Source organism: Trachurus japonicus, chromosome 13 (genome assembly GCF_045865225.1).
Source record: "Trachurus japonicus isolate A0001 chromosome 13, Traja_1.0".
NCBI classification, from domain to species: domain Eukaryota; kingdom Metazoa; phylum Chordata; class Actinopteri; order Carangiformes; family Carangidae; genus Trachurus; species Trachurus japonicus.
Window position 1 is genome coordinate 22915665 of NC_140919.1, and position 23076 is coordinate 22938740.

Below are 23076 nucleotides of genomic sequence, written 5' to 3' on the forward strand. Positions count from 1 at the left end.
GAGACTCCGCCTGTTCTTGTAAAAAGTCGAAAAATGTCGCCGTGGATGATTTTGTTGTTGTAACCAGAGACTGTAAAACTTAAGTCTGCAGCGCCATCTCCTGCCAGTCTGCAAGTACCAGATATACATCCATACAACCTGGCCAATATTACTACATAGGTACATACCAATTATTAAGGTTTTTTTTTCTTCTTCAAACGCTTTATTGATGTTAAACGCACTTATCAAATACTTTACGCCAAACAACATGTGGGATAAGACATTTTTCAGAGGCCCAAGCAGCCAGGTCCTACACACTGATTCTGTCAGTGTCACAACATATTCTAACACAAGTGTATCAGAAACTCATTTGAGCATGCAAAACAAATGGACACTGGGAACTGTATTTAATATGTAATCAAAATATTATTAATTTAATATTAATGAATGTAAGATCTGTCATATGATTGGTAGATCAAACGCCTTTCTCTCAAAGAATGGTGATTTTGGTATTTTATGATTGAGTGAAATGATGGGATTTACACCTAGGCAGAAATTACTAGGACAAAATGACAACAAACTGAAGTAATTCAAACTCCAATACTGATTTGACTGCAAAATCACCAACAAAATACAGTACATTCAACCAATACTACATTCAATACTGACCCTCACTGTGATCACAAGTTTGAAACTTTTGCGAATGTCAGTGGTATGATTATCCAAATAATCCTTAAAGACTCAAACTTTGAAACCAACAGTGAGGTAATTCTAGTTAACTGCTTTCATAAATACATTTCAATTACAAATCACTGAAATGCAGCAATCACGTATTCTTATCTCTACTGAGTTGCCAGTACACTTTAAAGCCCATACAATTTAAGTATTCATATTTCTTGAATATGAAGTGCAATGTTGTTGACAGTCACATTAACACAGGTGAAAAAGGTAGAGTCATTACTAAAATAAGCAAGATGAAATTCCTTACATTGTGCAAAATTCCTCCCTGATTCAAGGATGGACTAATAATACCTCAATAATTCCATATGATTCAGAGAAAAGTCTAGAGACTAAACAACTACACCAACACACAAAACTATGTACTGTAGCACTGCAACAACATTAAACAGCAGTTTTTACAAAACAATCCAATTTGTCTGTGGCTTATTGTAAATGTGGAGCACATGAAATTCTGACCTCAGTACTCACGCTGCTCGTGCTCATTTAATACTAAGTCTTTGTTGAGTTGAAGACTTGTGTCTGCATCCGACACATATAAAAATATCTCACAACTGTTTAAATGTGTGCATTATTTTATGTGCTTAGTGACAGCAAGATCGTAAAAAAAAAAGGGATGACAAAATATTATAAAGCAGCTGGTAAATTATCATTACATATCAACATCAAGCTGCATCTGCTGGTGTTCTTACTAGCACAATACACAATGCAGTGATACTGCAAATTGTAATTTACTTGAAGGCAGTAAAAAAGCTTAAATAAATTCTTTACTTGAGTAAACTTAAAAAATATATTTTCAAGCCAAAAGCCATAGATCTATTCAAGACTTCTGAACAGCATATTTCAATGCCCATTTTGTCCCATTTTACAGTCATACCTTAAAGGATCAACTGGTTGTGTAATGCTAATCTCAAACTGATGTGTGGTGTGCAGTGGGATAATAAAGAAACCAACGTACAGCATGGGTGTTTTCTGTGTTATTTTGTGTGGCTGAAAATACAAAAGTGTGTGTTATCAGGTCAAAAAACCAGTGCAGGATGCAGAACATGATGGAGATCCCTACGGACTGTAAAACACAGTGTGGGAGTGGTAGCCCCGCTGGAATGCATGCAGTAAAAGTGGGTACGTGTAATGGGGAGGGGGGGTTTGGCTTGGCAGGTCAGTCAGGTTGAAGGATAATCATTGATGGTGGTGGTGGTGGTGGTGGGGAGGGGCGAGGTAGATTTTGGCAGGTCACTGGAGCTTAGAAATGCCATTCTTGTCCATGAAGTCTTTAAGCCTGGTGGGAAAATCTGTCATAACTCCTGTAGCTCCCAAGTCAAATGCCCTCTGGAAGTCCTCCTCGTCATTCAGTACCCATATGTACACCTGAAACCACATGCAAGACGCACACAGTTAAACCACACACAACACACAGTGATCAGAGCCACACACGGTTTATTAAAATGCCACTGTACTCTTAACAGTAGTGTTCGCAGCCACTCTGGTTTATTTTTGAACTTGTAGGACACTCTGACATTTCCCAGTAACTGCTTGTAACTAGTGCACAAAAGACTGCAGCCACAACAAACAGTTCTCGGCACTGATGTTTCATGGTATGGAAAGTTAATGTTTGGAGGGAAAGGTGATTCAGGAAAACACCATGATGTAACACTAAAGAGTAAAATGAAAGAATTGCAGTCATAAATTGACTTAATAGGAAAGTAGCTACTGGTCACTATTATTCCTACATAGTGCGAATTTATCAATATTCACCCATCTGAACATAGAAGTCTATTTTGTGTAGACAACTATAGAGGGCACATAAAGGCAGTTTTACCTGTATCCCCCTGGCAGTGAGATGTTCAAACAGAGTTTTCCTCATCAGCAAGCTGCAAGAAACAAAAAATATGACTCAGCAAGAAGAAACTAAAAGTCTGACAAAGGCAGAGCGAAGTTTAGTTGTAGAACTGTAAAAGTTTGGTCATGTCATCATGTACAGCATGTGTATAGAATACAAAATACAAGTGATGTACTGTAAAAGCCGAGTTATACAGGTTAACAAGTTTAAAACAGTTATTTTACAAATGTCTATGAATTCAGCCACTCTGAAATTAAGACCAAGACAATTGAGAGACGTACGTGTCTGCCAGCCAGGTGAAAAGTCGCTGACTCTTAGTTAATCTGTCAGGATCCTTGAGTCTGCAGAATCACACAGAAACAGAAAAGAGTCAAAACAAAAAAGGCTCTGGTGTGGTTGCCACATTCACAAATGAAAAAAAATGTGTGATAGGATTACATGAGGTGCTGAATAATAAAATACAGTTAAATTTACCCAGGTCAATAGATCAGTAGGTTAAGTTTAAGAGTGAATTTGGAATTGAACTGACAGATTGAAATACATTTTAGGAAGTGAAGAAAATCATATACTAAAGTAGACAGGAAGGAAAAAGCCTGAAAGAGAACATACACAACATCATATCCTGATCACGTAACAACTTGTCGAGGCACGGCAGCGTTGTGAGGGGCGAATTTGTATGAAGAAATTATTCAGTGCAACAAAAACACTGTAGAGCAACAGAACTGTAATAATGGAAATAACTTAATCCTTAATGAATGTTGAGTATGTATAATCTGCTCTGTGACCCTGATCCTTATGGCACACTAACCCCCCCCCTCTAGGGGCATGCAAAAGGGTGCAAATGTTTCTTTTAATGACTTAATTAGAGAGTGAGATCATCTTTCAAACAGTATTTAGTACAAGGTAGCAGAGATAGAACAGACACACTGCAAAAAGATGAACAGTGGGTACACCGAGTTGGTACAACACACACCTTTCTTAAATCTAAGTACATCTAATTAAAGAAATCAAATAAAGTCATGCCTGTAACTCTTAAAATTGCACTACTAATATGAAGCCGGAGTTGTGACTTTAAGAAGGTATAGACTATGTCACTTATTTTGAAAAACAATTAGTAGCATAAGGTCCATCTGTGGGAAATGAAATCACCCTGAACTGGACTTGACCAGTGAATATATAGGATCTTACTTCTGTAAAAAAACAAACAAAAAAACAAAACACAAAGCAACTACTTCTACTTACAGACAAACTAGAACGGTAGCAGTTTTGTATCAATGTTGCATTTGATAACCTTAACTAATAATGAGACGATAGGCCCCTTTAAAGACTCCACTCCTCATTAGAGTAAGAACAGACTGAAACTCGTCACTTTGTGGTGATGTTGTGTCTCTGAGGTACTTTTCTGTGTCTCTACTCCGTGTTTCTGTTTTTTTTACTTTTTTTACTTTTATATTCCTATTCTTTAAACTTACTTGGTGATAATAGAGGGCATGGGGATCTCCAGGAACTGCTCTTTAAGGGGAACAAAAGGCAGAAGACCAGTGTAGAAGAGACCCAACAACTGCAATACTCTGGGAAAACTGAACAACACTGGAATCCGTGGATTCTGCAATTATACGCAAACATACAAGCAGGATACATGATCATATAAGTCTATATTTTCAAAGAGACACTTAAGATGATTTTTAATATTTTATTATCTCCATATGTTAAATTGTACCCACAGTGAGCCACTTACAGTACATGAAAAATGGCACTACTGACTGTTAATAACAACAAAAATAAAAAAATAAAAAAAACTCCACATCCAAATGTAATGTCATTAGAGTAAGGCCATACCATACATGTCATCATATAAAAGTACCTCTTTGTAACACTTCTTGACAATCTGGTTGCTGGCGTTACCCCACACAGTCAGATGTTCTCTGTCATACTTCACTACCAGCTCAGAAACCTGCAGGGATGAAATACTCATTACTATATAAACTTTTTGAGTTTGACATGTGGGCTACTGCTTAACAGATAATCCTTAAAAATACTATGTACAATTATTAGAGACAATATGGCATAGACAAACTGACTACAATGGATCTGTATCTGCCTGCTTACTCAACACCTTTCGATACTTTAATATGCAATGACATCATCACTAATGCTACTTTTATAAGGTCATGCTAAGAAAAATTCAAATAGCAACTATTGTGAAATGTACTGTATGGGAAATTGAAAACTAAGAAAGGGGGGAATTGTTTAATAATAGGGGTTAAAGTACACGGACACAGACACAAAAACACACAAACCTTCTTGATGAGTGTGTCATTGTTGACCTTGATGTCAATGTTGACAGGGGTATTAGGAAAGGCATCAAAAACGTCCCTGAGGAGAGGCATGCGTTTGTCATCTCCTCCTTCACAGAAACACTCTGTACAGACAAGGACGAGTCAACAACAGTCAGCTTCAGATTAAAATTAGCACATTTCAAAAGTGTGTCAATTGAAATGCAGATGAACAAAAAAATTAAATTGTATATTCCCTCTTTCACATAAAAATCCATCACATATAGATGAGCGCTAGAGGAACACACTGACTGAACACATCTGTATGAGGGTTGTGTTAGCTTTGCAGTCATTTAAAAACCCATACTGGGTATGTGATGCTCACCTCTCTGAAACGTTACCCCCAGCTTGCAGAGGTATGGAGGCAGCTCCTGCAAAGAGCACACAGCAGTCTGGGGTTAACAGAGAAGAATTACAGCCTGTGCAGTCAGGGCAGCTGCTGAGGCCATTAACTTTAATGACAGTCAATGTAAAAGAGACAGGAACCAAGCAAGGACATTGCAAATGTAGATTAATGGGAATAATACTGCACAAGGCCAAAGTCTTAGAAGCTTATCTTCTATTCCACCTTATCTGTCGTTTTGGATTCAAATCTATCATTCAGCTTTTAGATGTGACCTCTGACCTTATAACACACACAATTTCTGTTGGTGGACTTTGTTTGTTGTTGGTTTCTCAGAAAAAAAAAAAATCCTTGTTTCATTACACATTGAAATTGTGGACCAAAGGTCAGCCAGGTTCAACCATGGACCTGTTTATTCAGCATTAATCAGCTGAGAGTGCAATAAAGTTTTTTTTTTTGTTGTAATTTCCAAATTAGTAAATGAGGGCTAACAGAGCTACAGCAGTACATTTAGTACATGACTCAATAATGACAGTTTCCTACTTCATTAGTGGTCAAACTAAAATCCTGTTGTGACTGTTGTTGCTTGAGTGTTTTTATAAAGACTCAACACAAGCAGACCACTTACATGTGTTGAGGATTTCCCAGCACTGTGCAAATAGACAATCAAGTTTTGAATCTACTGACCATGAATTTCTGCTTTAAGGCTTTAGGTTTATCACGTGATATAATCAGCTGACCTGGTATGGACCTCACCTGATTAACTCACATGCTTCACCAGGGTTTTACCTCATTTACAGAAGTCTAGTTATCAATTTGAGTTTAGTTTTTGCAGTTTCAAGTTTTTAACTCCAGTATTTTTAGGACATTTTGACCTTCGTTATCCAACTGATAATACTCATCAACATTTTAACCATTTTGTGGGTGCTGGGGAAAATAGAAAAAGGACAGTAAAACAATTCATAGAGAAATCAGAGGTAATAAAACAGTGTTTATTATTCTGTATTTATATAGCCTATTTATATTCTGTCAGATATTAAAGTGGAATGATTTAAGACTCATTGCAGAGCAGTAACTCACAGCATAGGCCATGTCGCAGACTTTGTTATTGATGCCAGTGGTCCTCTTCAAGTTGGAATCATGTGAAACCACAACCTCTTCATCTTTGGTTAGGTGGCAGTCCAGCTCCAGCATGTCTGTGCCGAGATCCACAGCACTGCATGAACCAACACGCAGTGCACAAACAGTATTTATCACAATATCTGGAAGACTCCATTGACTTTTATCATTAATCTCAGCACTGCTGCCACTGAGGACAATCAACACGAAAAATCATTAACCTACGCCCTCCATTGAGAAATCCATATTATATAACAGCAACAAATCTTTGAGGGTTTAACATGAGCAGTGATCTAAGGCACCACTGCCATTGCTTTTATACAGGGTTAAACAGACAAACCAAACAAAATGAGGTCAGATGACACACACCTGACACAATCACAAGTACAAGCACCACATATGTTTCACACGCCGAAAACAAACAAACCAACAGCTTTGTCATTGTGACTTAGGCTTCTACTCACTGCTTGAAAGCTGCCATGGTGTTTTCCAGGTTTTCGCCTGCGCCTGTAATGTAAAAAAAAAAAAAAAAAGGACAGTGTTTTTTTATTTTTTATATCTGCACTACTGTAGGACCCACAGCTGGAAAACTGCCATCACTGCTTGTAAAAGATAAGCAGAGACACCCATGGTCTTCTGGTTGTAATGTGCTGACATTTCATTTGCACTTTCTGTATGTATGAAGCTTCCTAAACTTTAGATTCTGTTACAGCCACAACAGCTTACAAGACAAAAAAACAAACAAAATTATAGTTGCTGCGCAGCAATGGGTCGGGTCCGGGCTACTTTTGGGCAAATTTAGGCAATTCTGAGCAACAAACAGCAGAATAGGAAGACAAGACAGTTGACCTCATAATGTTCAATTTGCACCAGTTGAGGATTGAACCCACAACCTCGGGAACCAAAGACCGTTGTCTATCGCACTGAGCTAATTGACAAATGGCATTCAACAGTGGCTTCACAAATTGAGTAAGCCATTCACTGTCGTGTAGGCAGAAAAAGAAAAAATCAGTTTTTGAGGTAAAATAATGATATGTATTTGTCAAACATCTACTATGAGTCTAAGATGTTAGGAGCCTTCGCAGATGGTCCAGTCCAAGCTATTTGAATTTTTAAATTTAGAAGCTTGCTGTGATGCCACCATTAGGACAATTGTCTTGTGTTTCGCGTTGAGGACATTTGACATTTTGATCTGTCATCATCATCATCACCCTGGCTGGGTCTTGAACTCACAACCTCTGATACCAAGAACCAGCGCTTAACTCAGTGAGCTAATTATCTGGAAGTGAAACATGGTGTGTGTCTTCTCAAATAGACTCAGGGAGTCAGTGTCCGGGCAGCAGTTGTGAACGCAGATTTCTGTTATCTAAACAAAAATCTGTTAATACATAAAATGCATTTAGACAGCAAAATAGCTTTAGGACATCTGACATTTTGATCTGTCATCATCATCATCACCCTCGCTGGGTCCCGAACTCACAATCTCTGACACGAAGAACCAGCTCCTAACTCGCTGAGCTAATTAGCTGGTAGTGAGACCTGCTGTGTAGCTTCATTTATCCACTCAGGTGAGTCAGTGCCCGGGCAGCTGTTGTGATGAAATGGTCAAAATGTCAATAATTCAGTCATCTAAACAAAAATCTGATAATACATAAATTGCATCTTGACAGCATGGAAATGTTGGTGATTTGTTTTTAATGATAAGTGTTTTGCTTCATAAGAGAAAATATGATGTTTAAAAATTCCACTCTCACATTGGCTGCAGTTGAGAGCAGAATTCAAAATGTTCTCAAAAATTCAGTTTTTGAATTAAAATTCTGATATTTGCTAAACTTCATCAACCATGACTCCAGAATATTGTCATTTTTTTTCAGGAAGTTTGAAAATGTATTTAGCAAGAATTTGATGGTATATGTTTACAGTACCGTTTACAGTCAAACGTTTTCATGCACTGTAGGCTCAATTTTTGCTTAATCAAAAATCCGAGAAACAAGTTTTGTGGAGGACAGTCTGGAGATGCTCTGTAGCAAGTTTGGTGTCAATTGAGCAAAAATTGTGGGAGGAGATACATTTTAAAAGTTTTACAGTTATTGAAAAAAACAGAGTGATGGACTTCATAATTTGTAATAAGTTTAAGTGGACAAAAGTTTCAGCAGTATTGAGGCTACATTGTGGTGAAGTTTCAACACTGTAGCATCTACCGTTGGTTTGGTAGGAATTTTTAAAGTTTTTAAATTTAAACGCTTATTGACAGGACAATTGACCTTATAATGTCCAATTTGCATCATTTGAGGATTGAACCCACAACCTCTAGAACCAAAGACCGTTGTCTATCGCACTGAGCTAATTGACAAGTGGCAGTATAACAGTGGCTTCACAAATTGAGTAAGCCATTCACTGTCGTGTAGGCAGATTTGAAACCACAGTAAAAAGAAAAATCAGTTTTTGAGGTAAAATAATGATTTGTATTTGTAAAACATCTACTGTGACTCTAAGATGTTAGGAGCCTTCGCACATGGTCCAGTCCAAGCTATTTGGATTTTTAAACTTAGAGGCTTGTTGTGATGCCACCATTAGGACAATTGTCTTGTATTTCGTGTTGAGGACAACTGACATTTTGATCTGTCATCATCATGATCGCCCTTGCTGGGTCTCGAACCCACAGCCTCTGACACCAAGAACCAGCTCCTAACTCGCTGAGCTAATTGGCTGGTAGTGAGACCTGCTGTGTAGCTTCATTTATCGACTCAGGGAGTCAGTGCCCGGGCAGCTGTTGTGATGAAATGGCCAAAATTTCAGAAATTCAGTCATCTAAACAAAAATCTGTTAATACATAAATTGCATCTAGACAGCAAAATAGCTTGAGGACATCTGACATTTTGATCTGTCATCATCATCATCACCCACGCTGGGTCTCGAACTCACAATCTCTAACACCAAGAACCAGCTCCTAACTCGCTGAGCTAATTGGCTGGTACTGAGACCTGCTGTGTAGCTTCATTTATCCACTCAGGTGAGTCAGTGCCCGGGCAGCTGTTGTGATGAAATGGTCAAAATGTCAATAATTCAGTCATCTAAACAAAAATCTGATAATACATAAATTGCATCTTGACAGCATGGAAATGTTGGTGATTTGTTTTTAATGATAAGTGTTTTGCTTCATAAGAGAAAATATGATGTTTAAAAATTCCACACTCACATTGACTGCAGTTGTTCCCATGAGAGCAGAATTCAAAATATTCTCAAAAATTCAGTTTTTGAATTAAAATTCTGATATTTGCTAAACTTCATCAAACATGACTCCAGAATATTGTCATTTTTTTTCAGGAAGTTTGAAAACGTATTTAGCAAGAATTTGATGGTATATGTTTACAGTACTGTTTACAGTCAAACGTTTTCATGCACTGTAGGCTCAATTTTTGCTTAATCAAAAATCCGAGAAACAAGTTTTGTGGAGGACGGTCTGGAGATGCTCTGTAGCAAGTTTGGTGTCAATTGAGCAAAAATTGTGGGAGGAGATACATTTTAAAAGTTTTACAGTTATTGAAAAAAACAGAATGATGGACTTCATAATTTGTAATAAGTTTAAGTGGACAAAAGTTTCAGCAGTATTGAGGCTACATTGTGGTGAAGTTTCAACACTGTAGCATCTACCGTTGGTTTGGTAGGAATTTTTAAAGTTTTTAAATTTAAACGCTTATTGTGCCCCCCCTAGGAGGGGGGGGGCACATGTCCTTGGAGTTGAGTGAATCTGGCATGGGGTCGGATGTTTCTGTGAAGTTTGGTGAGTTTTCACCCATGGGAAGTATGACTTCCTTGGAAGAAGAAAGAAAGAAAGAAAGAAAGAAAGAAAGAAAGAAAGAAAGAAAGAAAGAAAGAAAGAAAGAAAGAAAGAAAGAAGAAGAAGAATTCCTAGGAATACAATAGTGTCCTGGCAGCTGCGCTGCCCGGACCCTAAAAACACACAGTCGTAGGTTAACAACTGACAGTCCTGTCTGATAAAGTCATAAAAACACTGCAATATAGCCGAGCCCATGCAAATACATCAATAAATGTTACCATCCTAGTTCTATCATTACTTTACATGATTAACAAGCTCCAAGTGTGAAGCACAAGTGGTCGAAACAATATGAAAAAAATCATGTTGCATCATCTTCATATACACAGCCACTTTCTGCACAGTAAACATATACTTAAAACGACTGAATGTTTTGAGTGTCACCGACTTACCTCCACGGTGGGAAATGTGTCTGCTGCAAAAAGTCTCTCGTTTCTTCCGGTGCAAAAGAGTTGGGCATTTTAGCAGCAGGGCAGAGGTGAGGACATAGCCCGTTACCGTGGACAGCACATACACAGCAGCACACATCTCCTATCAGTCTGCAGCAAGACAAACACAACCCAGTCAGCATGTACAGTGAAGCAGACTGTGTTGATCTGTGTCTACTAGACAGAGAAACAGAGTCTATAGCTTCCATTTATAGTATTTTCCATTTGATTAATCATGAATGAAACGTTTTATATGTTTAATGGAGAGAATAAAGACTTCTTAGCTTCTTACATAGCTTGACCAACAGCTAAAACTAAATAGGGCAGCAACTCTGAACTATTTATTTCATTATTAATTCATCTGGTGATTATTCTCTTTCAGTAATTGATCATTTGTTTTATAGAAATGTAAGAATATCATGAAACAACCAGGTGTGATTCATTAATGGTAGGTTGCCTGATAGGTCTACAAATCGTTTCAACAAATAGTTAAATCTATTAGTTTATAGAGGATTTTAAAATATAAAAAGCGACTACGTTTTTACTACTGTGATTTCGCCACCAGCATTAATAATTTTGCTCTTTCAGAGAAGACTGGCACCACACAGAAAATAATCCTCCTATCAAAGGGTCAGAAAGCCACTGCACATTTTGTCCTACTGCGAGTGTTTACAATGTTAAATTTCATCTTTTATTGTCGCAGTGCCACATTGACTGCTCAGTCTCTGACTGAGCCGCCTTATCAGCGCCCGGAGAAGCGGTTTACATTCAGCTGATCTAGCATTAAAAAAAACATTATATTTCTCCCTGACATACAACCCGTTAGAAACAATAATAATAGACAATAGCGTCGTTAGCGCACTAGTCAGATGGAGCTAATGTTAGCGGAGCTGGAGTCGAGCTGACAGGTTGAAATCTTACCTTTGTCATCAAAATGTTTCGGTTTTTTCTTTGTCTGTTTTCTTAGACTAACCTAGGTGGTCACAGAATTACTCAGTCGGTCTCCAGGCAGCAGAGCAGAGAGCTGCTTGACATGAAGTAGACATTAGTGTGTACAGCAGTGGACTAGCTTTCCCCCTCCGCTCCGCACCGCAGCAGCTGTCTGAACCAAAACACTCAACCTGCCGCTGTCAGCTCGAAGCGCATGCGCGGACGTGTTCTTCCTTCGTTGGGTTGACAGTCCCAGACCCTCCTTCTTTTCTGGAGGAGTGTCAGCCATAGACATTTATACATAGACGCCGCATCGGCTGTGGAGCGACGTGCCTACTACGCGCCGCCATATTGGAACAGGACTGACAGCGGCAGAAGTGCATGCAGCTATGGGGAAAAGAGGAACTCCTCAACCTCAAATTCGCTGAATTTTGGACCGATTTCCAAACGGTTTGATTTGTTAAAAACGTCAGACATGTAGGTATGATACAGGATGCTTGGATATTTTGAAAATGCTGGTTTTACTTTTTTTTCCTATGCTATCAGCAGACAAGCTTCGGAAAATATACCAGACTTCGGTGCCGCATATGGATGTGTTAATAAGGGGAACATAAAAAACAGATCTTGTAGAATCACTTTTCAGAGGTCAGATGTAAGTAAAGGATAATATATAGTGAGCAGCAGGTTGTTATATAGTGAAATAAACCCAGGACGGACAGAAGCCCTCAGCTCTGAGTCCAGGTTCCATTCTAACCAGCTCACTACATCATCCCGCCTATTACACAGCTGCTTACTGGTGAAATAACTCATTTGAGACAAAATGTTGGTTAAAATGCGACGTTATTAATCTATAAATTACCTCTGAAAAAGAAAACTACCGGCACGGCTTAACAAGCGGCGTCCCTAGCAACGGCCCGGTTACGTGGTGCTGGTGCTGCGGTTGATGAGGGGCAGCTGTCTGCTGCCTGTGTTGTGGTTGTGTCCCGAGAGCAGTCCACGTGAATTTGTTGCCGTCGTCAGTATCGGTACCGGTACAATGCAATCATCGTTGCTGGTACCGGTGCTGGTGCCGAGCAAAGTGTGTTTTGTGTGTTGTCAGAGCTCTGGAGGGGAGGCTGGCTGGCTGCCCAGCACGAGGCACTAATAATAATAGCCTATAATATAATAATATATACCCTTAAAAAAAAAAACTTAAATAAAGACCGGATCTACATATTTATCATGTCTGACATTTGTTACAAACAAACCCTGTGAAAATAGCTTGACAATTGAGCGAATTATGATCACTTTTACATCATACCTCTATGGAAGTAATGCACTGCAGGAGTCCTGTTCCAAGATGGCCGCCCTGTAGGCACGTCGCTCTAGTGGAAGGCAACAGTCAATGCGGCGTCTATGTATATATGTCTATGGGTCTGGCAGGCGAGACTTGACAGGAACTACACTTCCGGTTACATATTTCAAAATAAAACCACCCCCGCCTCTGAACACAACGGTGAGCGAAGGATGCAATGGACACAACCAGTGCCAAGACAGAAATCGATCTAGACGCAAGCTAAAACCTCCGATAACAACAACAGAGCACTGATGTTCAAACATGCTGTAGTCCCTGTCCGCTGTCCGTAGTGTTTAGTCAATGATTATGGTACACAAACTAAGGTTTTTTTCAACCTGGGCCCTGTTTTCATATGTTTTTCTGTATACGTGAGTGATGGATAATACAATTATTGAGGTAGCTCCATCACTGAGCAGGGCAGGCAGCCTGCAGCCCAGCTAACGCTCTTCAACCGGGCAAAGTTCGCCCTATAAACGTGCATTGTTTTCCACACTGACAGACTCAGATAGTCACAAGTGAGTGTCCGACAACATACTAGAAAGGAGAAATTAACGTGTCTCTCTACCTTTAGCTGGAGCAAAGATTGGCTGGAGCAAAGATATTCAATAAATGGTTTATAAACCGTCTTTGGCTGGAGGTCGCTGTTTGTTGTGATCTGTGTCCAAATCTCACCACACTAGAAATCTCGCGATAATTCGCGGCAAAACACCAGTGGGGATACCAACCTGACTGAGGTGAAGAGAGCGAGCATTTCCGAATTGTGGCACCAAAATGTTGGGCTATTCTTCGCGCAGCTTTCACACACTACCTTACTTCGACAGTGACACGCTGAAGTTATGGCTAGCTGTGCTACAAATGGATGCTGACACTCCTGAGTCCTGACGATGCACTGCGCCGTGCCGACCACAGGGTCTGCTGTGACCACTTTGACCGGGGATGACTACTGCCAGTCAGAAGAAGAGAGGCGCTAAAGGTAGAGACATACGTTAATTTCTCTTTTCTAGTATGTTGTCAGACACTCATTGTAACTATCTGAGCCTGTCAGTGTGTTGTCTGGGCTGCAGGCTGCCAGCCCGGCTCAATACTGGAGAGACCTCAATAATTGTATTATCCTTCACTCAAAGGGCCCAGGTTGAAAAAAACCGAAGTCCCGCCTCTAACCTGAATATCGGCCTCCGATTGGCTCTTCTGTTTCTCGCTAACGTGTGATTGGCTGTCCCGCTGTCACTCAATCTGCTTAAAAACTACCTGCTCGTTGGTCAGACAGGACAAGAGGTCACGGTCATCACGGTGCATGAATCTGCAACCACGAATGTAAGTTGTCAACATGTTCGGCATTTGTTCTGCCTGGGTCACGTTAGCTAGACGGATTTTAATATCAGTGGTGTCATTTACAAGAACATTTGTGTTTGTGTCTGTTTGCGTGCGTGTGTGTGTGCGCTCTGCTTGTGTGGGTTTGTGCTTGGTAAAGGAAAATGGACTTAAGATACTTCTTTATAAGTCAAAGTGTAACTGTAGAGCCTCAACAATACAGATAATGAATAAAAGCCAATATTTAAAGCCCCATATGTAGTTAACCCCATAGCTGTGCGGTTGCATATCTGAACCATAGACTGTAAAAAGATCTGAACGTATTCTTGATGTTGCGTTCACGTGAAATCAGGCAGAAGTCAGACAGACAACAGAAGCTGCATGAAACAGGATAAACAAGCCTCTACGTAAACAAGTGGTCCGGCAGCACGAGGCCTGTTTGTGTGAAAGGGAGCAACTGTTTAAAAAACAAAAATAAAGAACATTGGTGGTAGTGGGGCGGATTAGCTCAATATTTTACACCAATCGTTCACTTTGTGATAAAAGCATGAAATTTGGTGGATGTGTTGGTGAATATGTTTCAAACAAATCTGGATATTGGGCCACCTCAAAAGCGCCCCCTAGTGGCCGTGGCAGCCATTTGTTATGCGAATAAATGAATGATTAATATAAACTGCCCTTTTAATAATACCAACTGGTGATGTATTGTATATTGTTGGAAAGCCTGATTAGTCACCTTTACAACGAGGTACAGCTTGTAAGGATCGTGCGTTCATGGAAGGAGCAACAGGGCTAAACGTGTGGGTAGCGCACCCCAAAAATGTGCATCCCCTGTGGGGCAGATTAGCTCAATAAATCACAAGAATTGTTTATTTTGTGGTAGAAGCACAACATTTGGTGGATGTGTTGGTGGATATGTTTCAAACATTTTTGGTTTTTAAGGACCCTTAAGATGTCTACTTAAGATTTTTGCTTGTTGCCCGGGTCAACTAATGTTCCATGGGGGTTTTTTGCCGGTCATTTTGAATTTATGTCCGCACGAATGGCGAAAACGCCAATTTTCATAACCCCTAAACCAGACATCATACAAAGACAAATGAACACACTTTTTCATATAATTATGACACCAGGAATCAAATGGAAAGGTCACTGGGTCAATGGGTCAATGGGTCATATTTTTCAAGTAGCCAGGAATCAAAGAAAGTTTAAAATGACAAGAAATTATGTTGTGCCATCTCAGGCTGTGGAATTTAATATTTTATTATAGTTTTAATGTTTTCCTAATCTTGTCAACCCTGTTACCGACATAAACTTTACAATATACAGTATTTATAATTAGAGATTATTGAGAATATTTTTTATATATAGTCTTAATTATAATGGTAACAGTTGAAATTCTATTTTTTTTAACCATTTTTATCAAATTAATGACAACAACAGGGTTGAAGTTATGGTAACAGGGTTGACAAGAGTAATAGATGACAGGACACACATTCTATTAGCAATTAAATATAGTTTAAATTTTAACTTTTCAAAGTTGAAAAGTTACCAATTTCATGGTGCGCTACCCACACGTTTAGCCCTGTTACTCATTCCATGAATGCACGATCCTTACAAGCTGTATCTCGTTGTAAAGGTGACTAATCAGGCTTTCCAACAATATACAATACATCACCAGTTGGTATTACTAAAAGGGCAGTTTATATTAATCATTCATTTATTCGCATAACAAATGGCTGCCACGGCCACTAGGGGGCGCTTTTGAGGTGGCCCAATATCCAGATGTGTTTGAAACATATTCACCAACACATCCACCAAATTTCATGCTTTTATCACAAAGTGAACGATTGTTTAGCTAATCCGCCCCACTATGGGGAAAATAGGCCTACAATAAAACCTCAGATTCCTGATGCTCATGTAATTTTATACATCCATATTTTGGGGGAATAAATTACGCATAATAATTGTGTGAAAGAAAAGCCTTTTTTCCTTAGGCAACTGTACCATCAAGCTCTATGATCATTGTATCCCTAATGTATCTGTTCATATGTCATGCATCAACATATTTTTGTCAGGTGACAGACAGTAGAGAGGCTGGAGGAGATGGAGAAGGAGAGAGAAGAGGCTGAAACAGATGAAGGAGGAGAGGCAGGAGGAGGTAGAGAAGGAGCAGCTGGAAGAGATAGAGAAAGAAAGGCTGGAGGAGATGGAGACGGACGGAGAGACCAGAGAAGGTAGAGGAGGAGAGGCTAGAACAGATGAAGGAGGAGAGGACGGAAAAGATAGAGAAGGAGAAGCTGGAGGAGAGGCTGGAAGAAATTCACAGAAGAATTCACATAAGTTGCTTTAACTTAAAAGAATAGTTCATCCAGAATTCAAATTGCACTCATTATCTACTCACCCTCATGTTGACTAAGGGCTGGGAGAAGTTTCAGAGTTATCCGTGGCTTCTCTGAGTTACAGGGGGTCTCGGCGTAGCAGTGCATGTCCATATAACAGTTGCAAATGGATACCACTTTTCTTCGTAACAAAAAGACACACCAAAAAACATCCAAATACCTCCATGCTGCTTGTATTGTATGTAATGTCTGTCTTGTATTGAAGCCCCGAAATGCGAAATTGTTCAGAAAAAAATTAGATAAGTCTATATTTCAAGCTTGTTTGCAGCGGAAACTCCTCTTCCTGGTCCGTCCAAATCTCGTACGATTTGCGTCGGCGTCAGTAATCGCACTGAGTTGGTTGGTTGCTCTGCTTGGCGTTGTGGCTCCGTAGCTCAACTAGCAGACCTTGCGTCGTGCTAGCTGGTTCCTTTTCTTGAGTCCGTTGGTAGGCACTCAGGTCGCTACCAGTGGAGGCATCTGCCTTGTGCAGGCCTCATGGAGGTTGGAGAGCTGTGGAGTAGCTCCAGGTGAGGAGCTCAGAGGAGCAGCAGCTTCTGTCGAAGAGCGGGCAAGAGAAGAGAGAGAGGGGAGAAGGGCACTTCTCCTTTTATATGGCCTGTGACCTCAACGGTCCTGGGCCATACAGTGACCAATGGGGTCAGTAGTGGGGATTCCACACCTCGGTGTGAAAGAGGTGAAGGATGCTGGGAGGCTGAGTTCAATGGCTTTCCTTTGTCTGGGAGACAAAATGGTGACTGGGCTGTGTCCAAGGGGGCAGCTGTCGGTCTGAGAATTGAAGCTCACTTCCGCGTTCAAAAAACTGCAATCCCCTCGGCTTCCTCTGGGGGCTGGTACCAGAAGGGAGCATTCTCCATAGACCCCATGTTAAAATAGCCGACTTTACATCCTCAATAAACATGTTAAAAGCCTGGTACCATTACGTTTTTTGGTCTCAACCGATAGTTTCTACCCCCGCACACACTCTGAGGGGGGTGAATTTTTTTTTAACTCTACCGTTTTACTGTTATTAGGTTTAAAATTCTGGCCAATTAGGGCGCAGAAACGTTGAGTGACAGGTCCGGAGACCACTGCTTCGAGGCCAGTGGGCGGGTTCTCGGCCGTTAGCAAGTCAAATCCAACATGGCGCGGTTCAAACCCCCGTAGTAGCGGCACAAAACAGACTCCCCCAAACCAATGGGTGACGTCACGGGTGCTACGTCCATTCTTTTTACAGTCTATGGCTGTGTCCCAACAATGCCGATGATCATAAAGTTTATAGAGGCTATTTGTTACCTAGTCTCTCGCTTACGGCCATACCACCCTGAACACACCCAATCTCGTCTGATCTTGGAAGCTAAGCAGGGTCGGGCCCGGTCAGTACTTGGATGGGAGACCGCCTGGGAATACCGGGTGCTGTAAGCTTTTGCACTTTTCTTAACACAGCACTGACCGCTGCTTCTCTGATTCATCAAATAGCCTACTTGTTTTTTTATTTTTTAAATTGCCTAGTTATACTGTCAACCTCTTTGCACTGTCGGCCCCAAACAGAAAGCAAAAAACAATACTTTTGTGTCATAACACTTTAATAATCACAACAAACTCACTTTTCTACACCCGAACAAACAATATTCAATGTGGGAAAAAATTGTGGCATGCAAAAACATTCTGGCCGCATTTACTGTCAGCGATGGCCTGATCTGTTTAAAATTAAATAGGTTACTAGAATAGAATAGAATTTGTCTCTCTTTGAAATCTGACTTTTCATAATTTCTCTAAAGCTAAATAAACACTTTTACATAGCCACAATGTCAACAGTTCAAGTATTCATGTTGCAATGCTAATTATATAATAATCATTTGTTATTTGCTCAATGACATTTGCCAAATATTCATCTTCTTAGTGTGTTTACATACACAATTTATACTTTCTATCTTGTGTTTTTCCTCTTTTATACATTTGTTGTACTTTGATGGACAGACAGCACTTTGATGAGCTCCAGCTGTTTTAATCTGCTCCTGATATAAAGTTGACTGTAAACGTACAGACTAAGTTGAATGTTTGTGTGTAACCACTGTGTGTGTAGCTGAAGCAGCTGAGAGTCGATGGTTGACGAGTGTGAGCAGAGCTGTTTCCTGAACAAAGTGAAACTGACCTGAGTTCAGTAGAGTGAGCTCAGTCCACACAGCATCAGCCCTTCAGTCCTGTAGTGTTGGCTCCACCTAGTGCTCACTACACAAACCAGCAGATACACACCGGATGAGAGTTGGTGATGAAGCTGGATTGAACATGAGCTCTGATGGTGGAGTGTGTTTCTCTGCTCAGTCACAATAAAGTGTTTGAGGAACAAAGACAAACAGACATTTATTGAATGAAGTTGAGCAGAAGCTTCAACAGAGTGAAGAAGCAGCTGATGATCCAATGAAGACTCTGATCAAACTCATTTCATCAAGCTCAGGTTTTATTGAGGATTCACAGAAAACGGCATCAATCAGGACATGACTTCATGTTCAGTAACACACCACAGTCAGTTCACTCCAATGTGGCTGCTTCACTGATACAGCATCAAGATAAATCAACAATCAATAAAACAACAACCACAGAGGAGGCAAACATCAGGGAGGGAAGGGCTGCTGTACTCAGCAAACACCAGGGGGCGTCACCACCACAGTTTCATTCATAACTGCCCTTTTGCCAAGCAGACCTGTTTAAACACAGAGACAAGTAGATTACACTTGTTCAGTTAATAAGCAACTCATCACACATTATTATTACTTGTTACATTTAATCCTTTGTATCATCAAAAGAAGAAAAAGGAAAAAATTCAACCTTCAGGTTTTTTTTTTTTTTTTTAATTCTGACTGTACATGACAACAACACTGTGGTTCAGCTCATCTTAGAGTTAATGTTATGGAATTAAAGCACGTGGCCGATTGATGCATCAGTTGATTGATTTCTTTATCACCAACATGATGACTAGGAGTCTACACCTCAGTGTTCTTCTCACTTAGTTCATTTTAAGTCCTTGATGTGCTTTCATCCACTCGTCCTTTCATCTCCTTCAGTTTCTGGATCTTCTCTGTGTCTCCATTCATCTTCTCAATCAGGAAGTCCAAGTGGACATGAGTGGACGCTGAATCCACATTCAGGGCGATCTCATCCAGTCTGATCAGATGGTGGTAGGCCTCCTCAAGACACTGATCTTTGTCCGCCGTCAGATCTTTCATTTCCTCCTCTAGAATTTCCAGGAGACTCCACTTCTTCTCTTTTTCAGTTTTGTTCTTTTCATACTTGTCTTTCATGTTTTGTTCGGTCATCTTAACTTTTCTTGTCTTGTTCACATAGATCAGTTGTTCTTTCACATGATCTGATACAGGACATTTATTTTTACAAACAGTGCAGCGTCCTTTTTGTATCTTGTCACAGTCTCTGGGATACCAGGCCATTGTACATGGATGGTGACAGTTCTCTTTACAGATGTTACAGGTCACAGCTCCACTCCAACCAAGGAACCACCGCATACCCCCAAAGTTCTCCTCTTTGTCTCTGTAGACCTCATCAACTTCTACAATGACGTTTGCGTTTCTCTTCATCTTATCTTTATGTTTCTTCAGACCTTCTTGAGTCTGTCTGATCTCAGTCTGTTTCAGTTCAATATTCTCCTGCAGGACCTGGATGCATTCTCTCAGTCTAATGTGTTCGTTCAACACATCCACAGTTTTCTCCAGTTTCTGAGCCTCAGTTTTTTCAAAGACATCCTTAAATCCACTCAGTCCCTCCATGGATATTTGCCAGGCAAACCTTAAAGTCATCTTTGTTTCCTTTGTTCTCTGTGTGGTCTGTGTGTTGTTGAACAGGAAGTGAACAGGTTCATTCTCCTCATCTCTAGCACATTTAATTTTTGCTTTTTTGAGAGCTTCAAAGGCGTTTTCAGGTGGTATTCCATCTGAGTGTGTGATCAGAGCCACGATGTTCTTCTCCATGTCGTTTCCAAACAGAGACATCACTGAGTCAAAGATGTACTTCAGTCGGTCACTCAGACGATTATCTGACGCCTTCATCACCAGACCCACTGCGCTGAGTTCTTCAACTCCTTCTTCTGAGCGGAACAAGTCCAATAATCTGTCACTGACCTTGAGGTCACACTCTATGTCTCTGGTGTCTCCAAATCCAGGAGTATCAATGATGGTCAGAGAGAAGGGCAGAGTTTGACCTTCAAAACCAAAGATCTCGTACACGACCACATCTGATGTCTGACTCTCGCTCTGACTTCTCTTCTCGTCCTCTACAATCTCAAACCAGATGTTGTCTTTAAACGTCACTCCCATGGCGTAGTTGACCAGAGCGTTGATCAGAGTAGATTTTCCTGTTCCTGTTTCACCAACCAATAAGATGGTTTTGTTCACTTTGTCCAGGTTCTTCTCACCAACAGTATTTCTGGTCAGAGTTCCTATCTTCTCTTCCTTTGGTCTCAGCTGGTGCAGAACAGGAGATCCTGAATGGATCCGAGAATATTTGGAGATGATGTCCTTGTATTTCTCTGAGACGTTACTGCTCCTGTGGAGGAAAGTAGAATAAAGTTCAAACCACAGAGAGAAACACATCTTTATGACGACTGAGTGTCAAAGGTGACAGGTCTTCTTGTCCTTGTTCTGTCCCCGATGTGACGTCTCCTCAGTTTCCTGAGTAGTTTGTGTGTTGTGGTGTTACTCACGTTGCCATAGTGATTCCTGGTGCAGAGCTCCACGCGATGAAGGTGAAACAGATGTGATGGTGTCTGGGCTTTGGTCTCTGCATCAGATGAAAAACAATCAGTGAAAGCTGAACAACAGACTGGTTCATCAGTGAGGAAAGAACAGGACAGAAGAAAATGGAGCGGACCAACTCCCAGTTCCATGTGAAGCTGTTTTCAGACCTGGAGCTGCTCTGATCTGGTCTCAGTCACTTCATCAGTAAACTGTGTTTCCTCTCAGCTCATGACTCTCAGAGAAAAGACCAGACAGTAAAACAGGTAAAGGAAGCTGAGGAGGTTCTCAGTCTGACTGTGTTGGATAATACACACTTCATTTCAATGAATAAAGAAATGTGTTTGTTCAGGTTTGTGTCACAAACAGTCGGTGTCAGATTGTCTTTTGGTTTTTACTATGAAACAGTTCAAGTTTGTTTTGGTGGATGTTCTCTTCAGAAACAGCTGAAGAACAAAAAACAAGTGGTTTTCTGACTTTAACTATGAGCTCTTTTTAGTTTTCATGGTCAAAATGTGGATTTTCTACTTTAAACTATTATAATTGAGTGCACATGAGTCACCAAACATTTGAATACATTGATTCTGATGTGAGGGGAAAAAACTAGGCATTTTTGACATAGGCTATATCAACAGATAAATGAACAATGGATTAAAGCTGGAAAATACATTTTTCACTTCATGGGATATTTGAAGAATTTTAAGATGAGAAACAACGCACACCGTAGGTTGTAGAGGTGCTGGCGATGGATGAAGTTGAAAAAAGAAATATTTGAAGAATTTACCAGATATTTAAATACATCTAATAAAGTGAAACACACAATTATTCCATCATAGAACATGAAAACATCTCAGATTTCCAAATGTCTCATGTCTTTCATCCACCAACATTAATGAATTAAGTTCTACCATGAAGCTCTAATTGTTAATCAATGGAAAACTATAGTTGAAGATGGATTATGTGAAGTGAATCTCCTGATGTAGTTAAGTTTCCCATCATTCCTCTGTGTGTGTGTGTGATCTTACCTGTGTTGTTGGCTTCAGGAAGCTCTGTGATGCTGAGGAGGAGAAGGAGCAGGAGGAGTGGAGGGGAGTCGGTCTTCACAGCTTTTATACCTGCAGGAGGCGTCCACTCTGTGCTCACATGATTTCGCACAGAAACTGCAATTTCAAGAAACCTCTCAAGGATGATGCAGTCACCAAACCAGCTGAGCTGCATTAGAATTACCATGATGTGTGGCACTTCATCATTTTATACAAAGGACATAACACAACCTACATTAACAGCACAGAACCAAAATGAAAAACTCATTTCTAATCTCTAACTGTACTTTTACAGACTAACTGTAGTTTTATATGTATTTCTATACTGTAATTTTACCAAACCAACATAGAGGCTATTTAAACAAAGTAACAGATTACACTGATTCACTTTTAATCCTTTCACGCATGAATTATGAAAACCTCAATCAGGATTTTTTTTCCTGTGTGTTTTTGTTGCTCTTGGGGCATGAAAAAACTATATTTGAACTTGATTTAATTTTTTTAAAATCCAGATTTCTCAAAGTTGAGTAGACAACATGCGTTTATGTTTTCAACTGAAAATACACTGTATTAATAATAACACAGTAATAACATAGCAATACAGTAATAACTGTGGTAGAAAATATTCACCTGGTGTAGTGAAGAGAGCAAACCCTCTATACCTATGACTGTCTCTGACCCCACACCCCACTAGTTTGGCCTATTGATCTTT

General features: G+C 40.1%; 2 protein-coding genes and 1 non-coding gene across 3 annotated transcripts; 1 reads left to right on the forward strand and 2 right to left on the reverse strand.

The window, feature by feature from the left end:
- Positions 1–1923: 1923 nt before the first annotated feature.
- Positions 1924–11785, reverse strand: gdpd1 (glycerophosphodiester phosphodiesterase domain containing 1). The gene is made up of 11 exons (XM_085795444.1): positions 11543–11785; positions 10586–10732; positions 6820–6862; positions 6317–6452; positions 5219–5264; positions 4858–4979; positions 4422–4511; positions 4030–4163; positions 2839–2898; positions 2537–2588; positions 1924–2085 (listed from the first exon to the last, which is right to left on the reverse strand). Exons 2-11 carry the CDS (start codon positions 10719–10721, stop codon positions 1951–1953), a joined length of 954 nt encoding a protein of 317 aa, XP_085651570.1. The 5' UTR covers positions 10722–10732; positions 11543–11785; the 3' UTR covers positions 1924–1950.
- A 6097-nt stretch (positions 11786–17882) lies between these two features.
- Positions 17883–18001, forward strand: LOC146975957 (5S ribosomal RNA). The gene has a single exon (XR_015037525.1). It is a non-coding gene; the product is annotated as a 5S ribosomal RNA (ribosomal RNA).
- A 1443-nt stretch (positions 18002–19444) lies between these two features.
- Positions 19445–22378, reverse strand: LOC146975958 (uncharacterized). The gene is made up of 3 exons (XM_085794444.1): positions 22347–22378; positions 21291–21367; positions 19445–21133 (listed from the first exon to the last, which is right to left on the reverse strand). Exons 2-3 carry the CDS (start codon positions 21296–21298, stop codon positions 19594–19596), a joined length of 1548 nt encoding a protein of 515 aa, XP_085650570.1. The 5' UTR covers positions 21299–21367; positions 22347–22378; the 3' UTR covers positions 19445–19593.
- Between the last annotated feature and the right edge of the window lie 698 nt (positions 22379–23076).

Bases quoted from the DNA above. Each gene is read 5' to 3' on its own strand.
- gdpd1 (XM_085795444.1), bottom strand. From the start codon at position 10,721: ATGTGTGCTGCTGTGTATGTGCTGTCCACGGTAACGGGCTATGTCCTC. The intron at 6,453-6,819 runs GTGAGTAGAAGC...TGGTTCATGCAG, and splicing joins ACCATGGCAGCTTTCAAGCA to TGCTGTGGATCTCGGCACAG. The intron at 2,589-2,838 runs GTACGTCTCTCA...TGTTTCTTGCAG, and splicing joins TTCACCTGGCTGGCAGACAC to CTTGCTGATGAGGAAAACTC.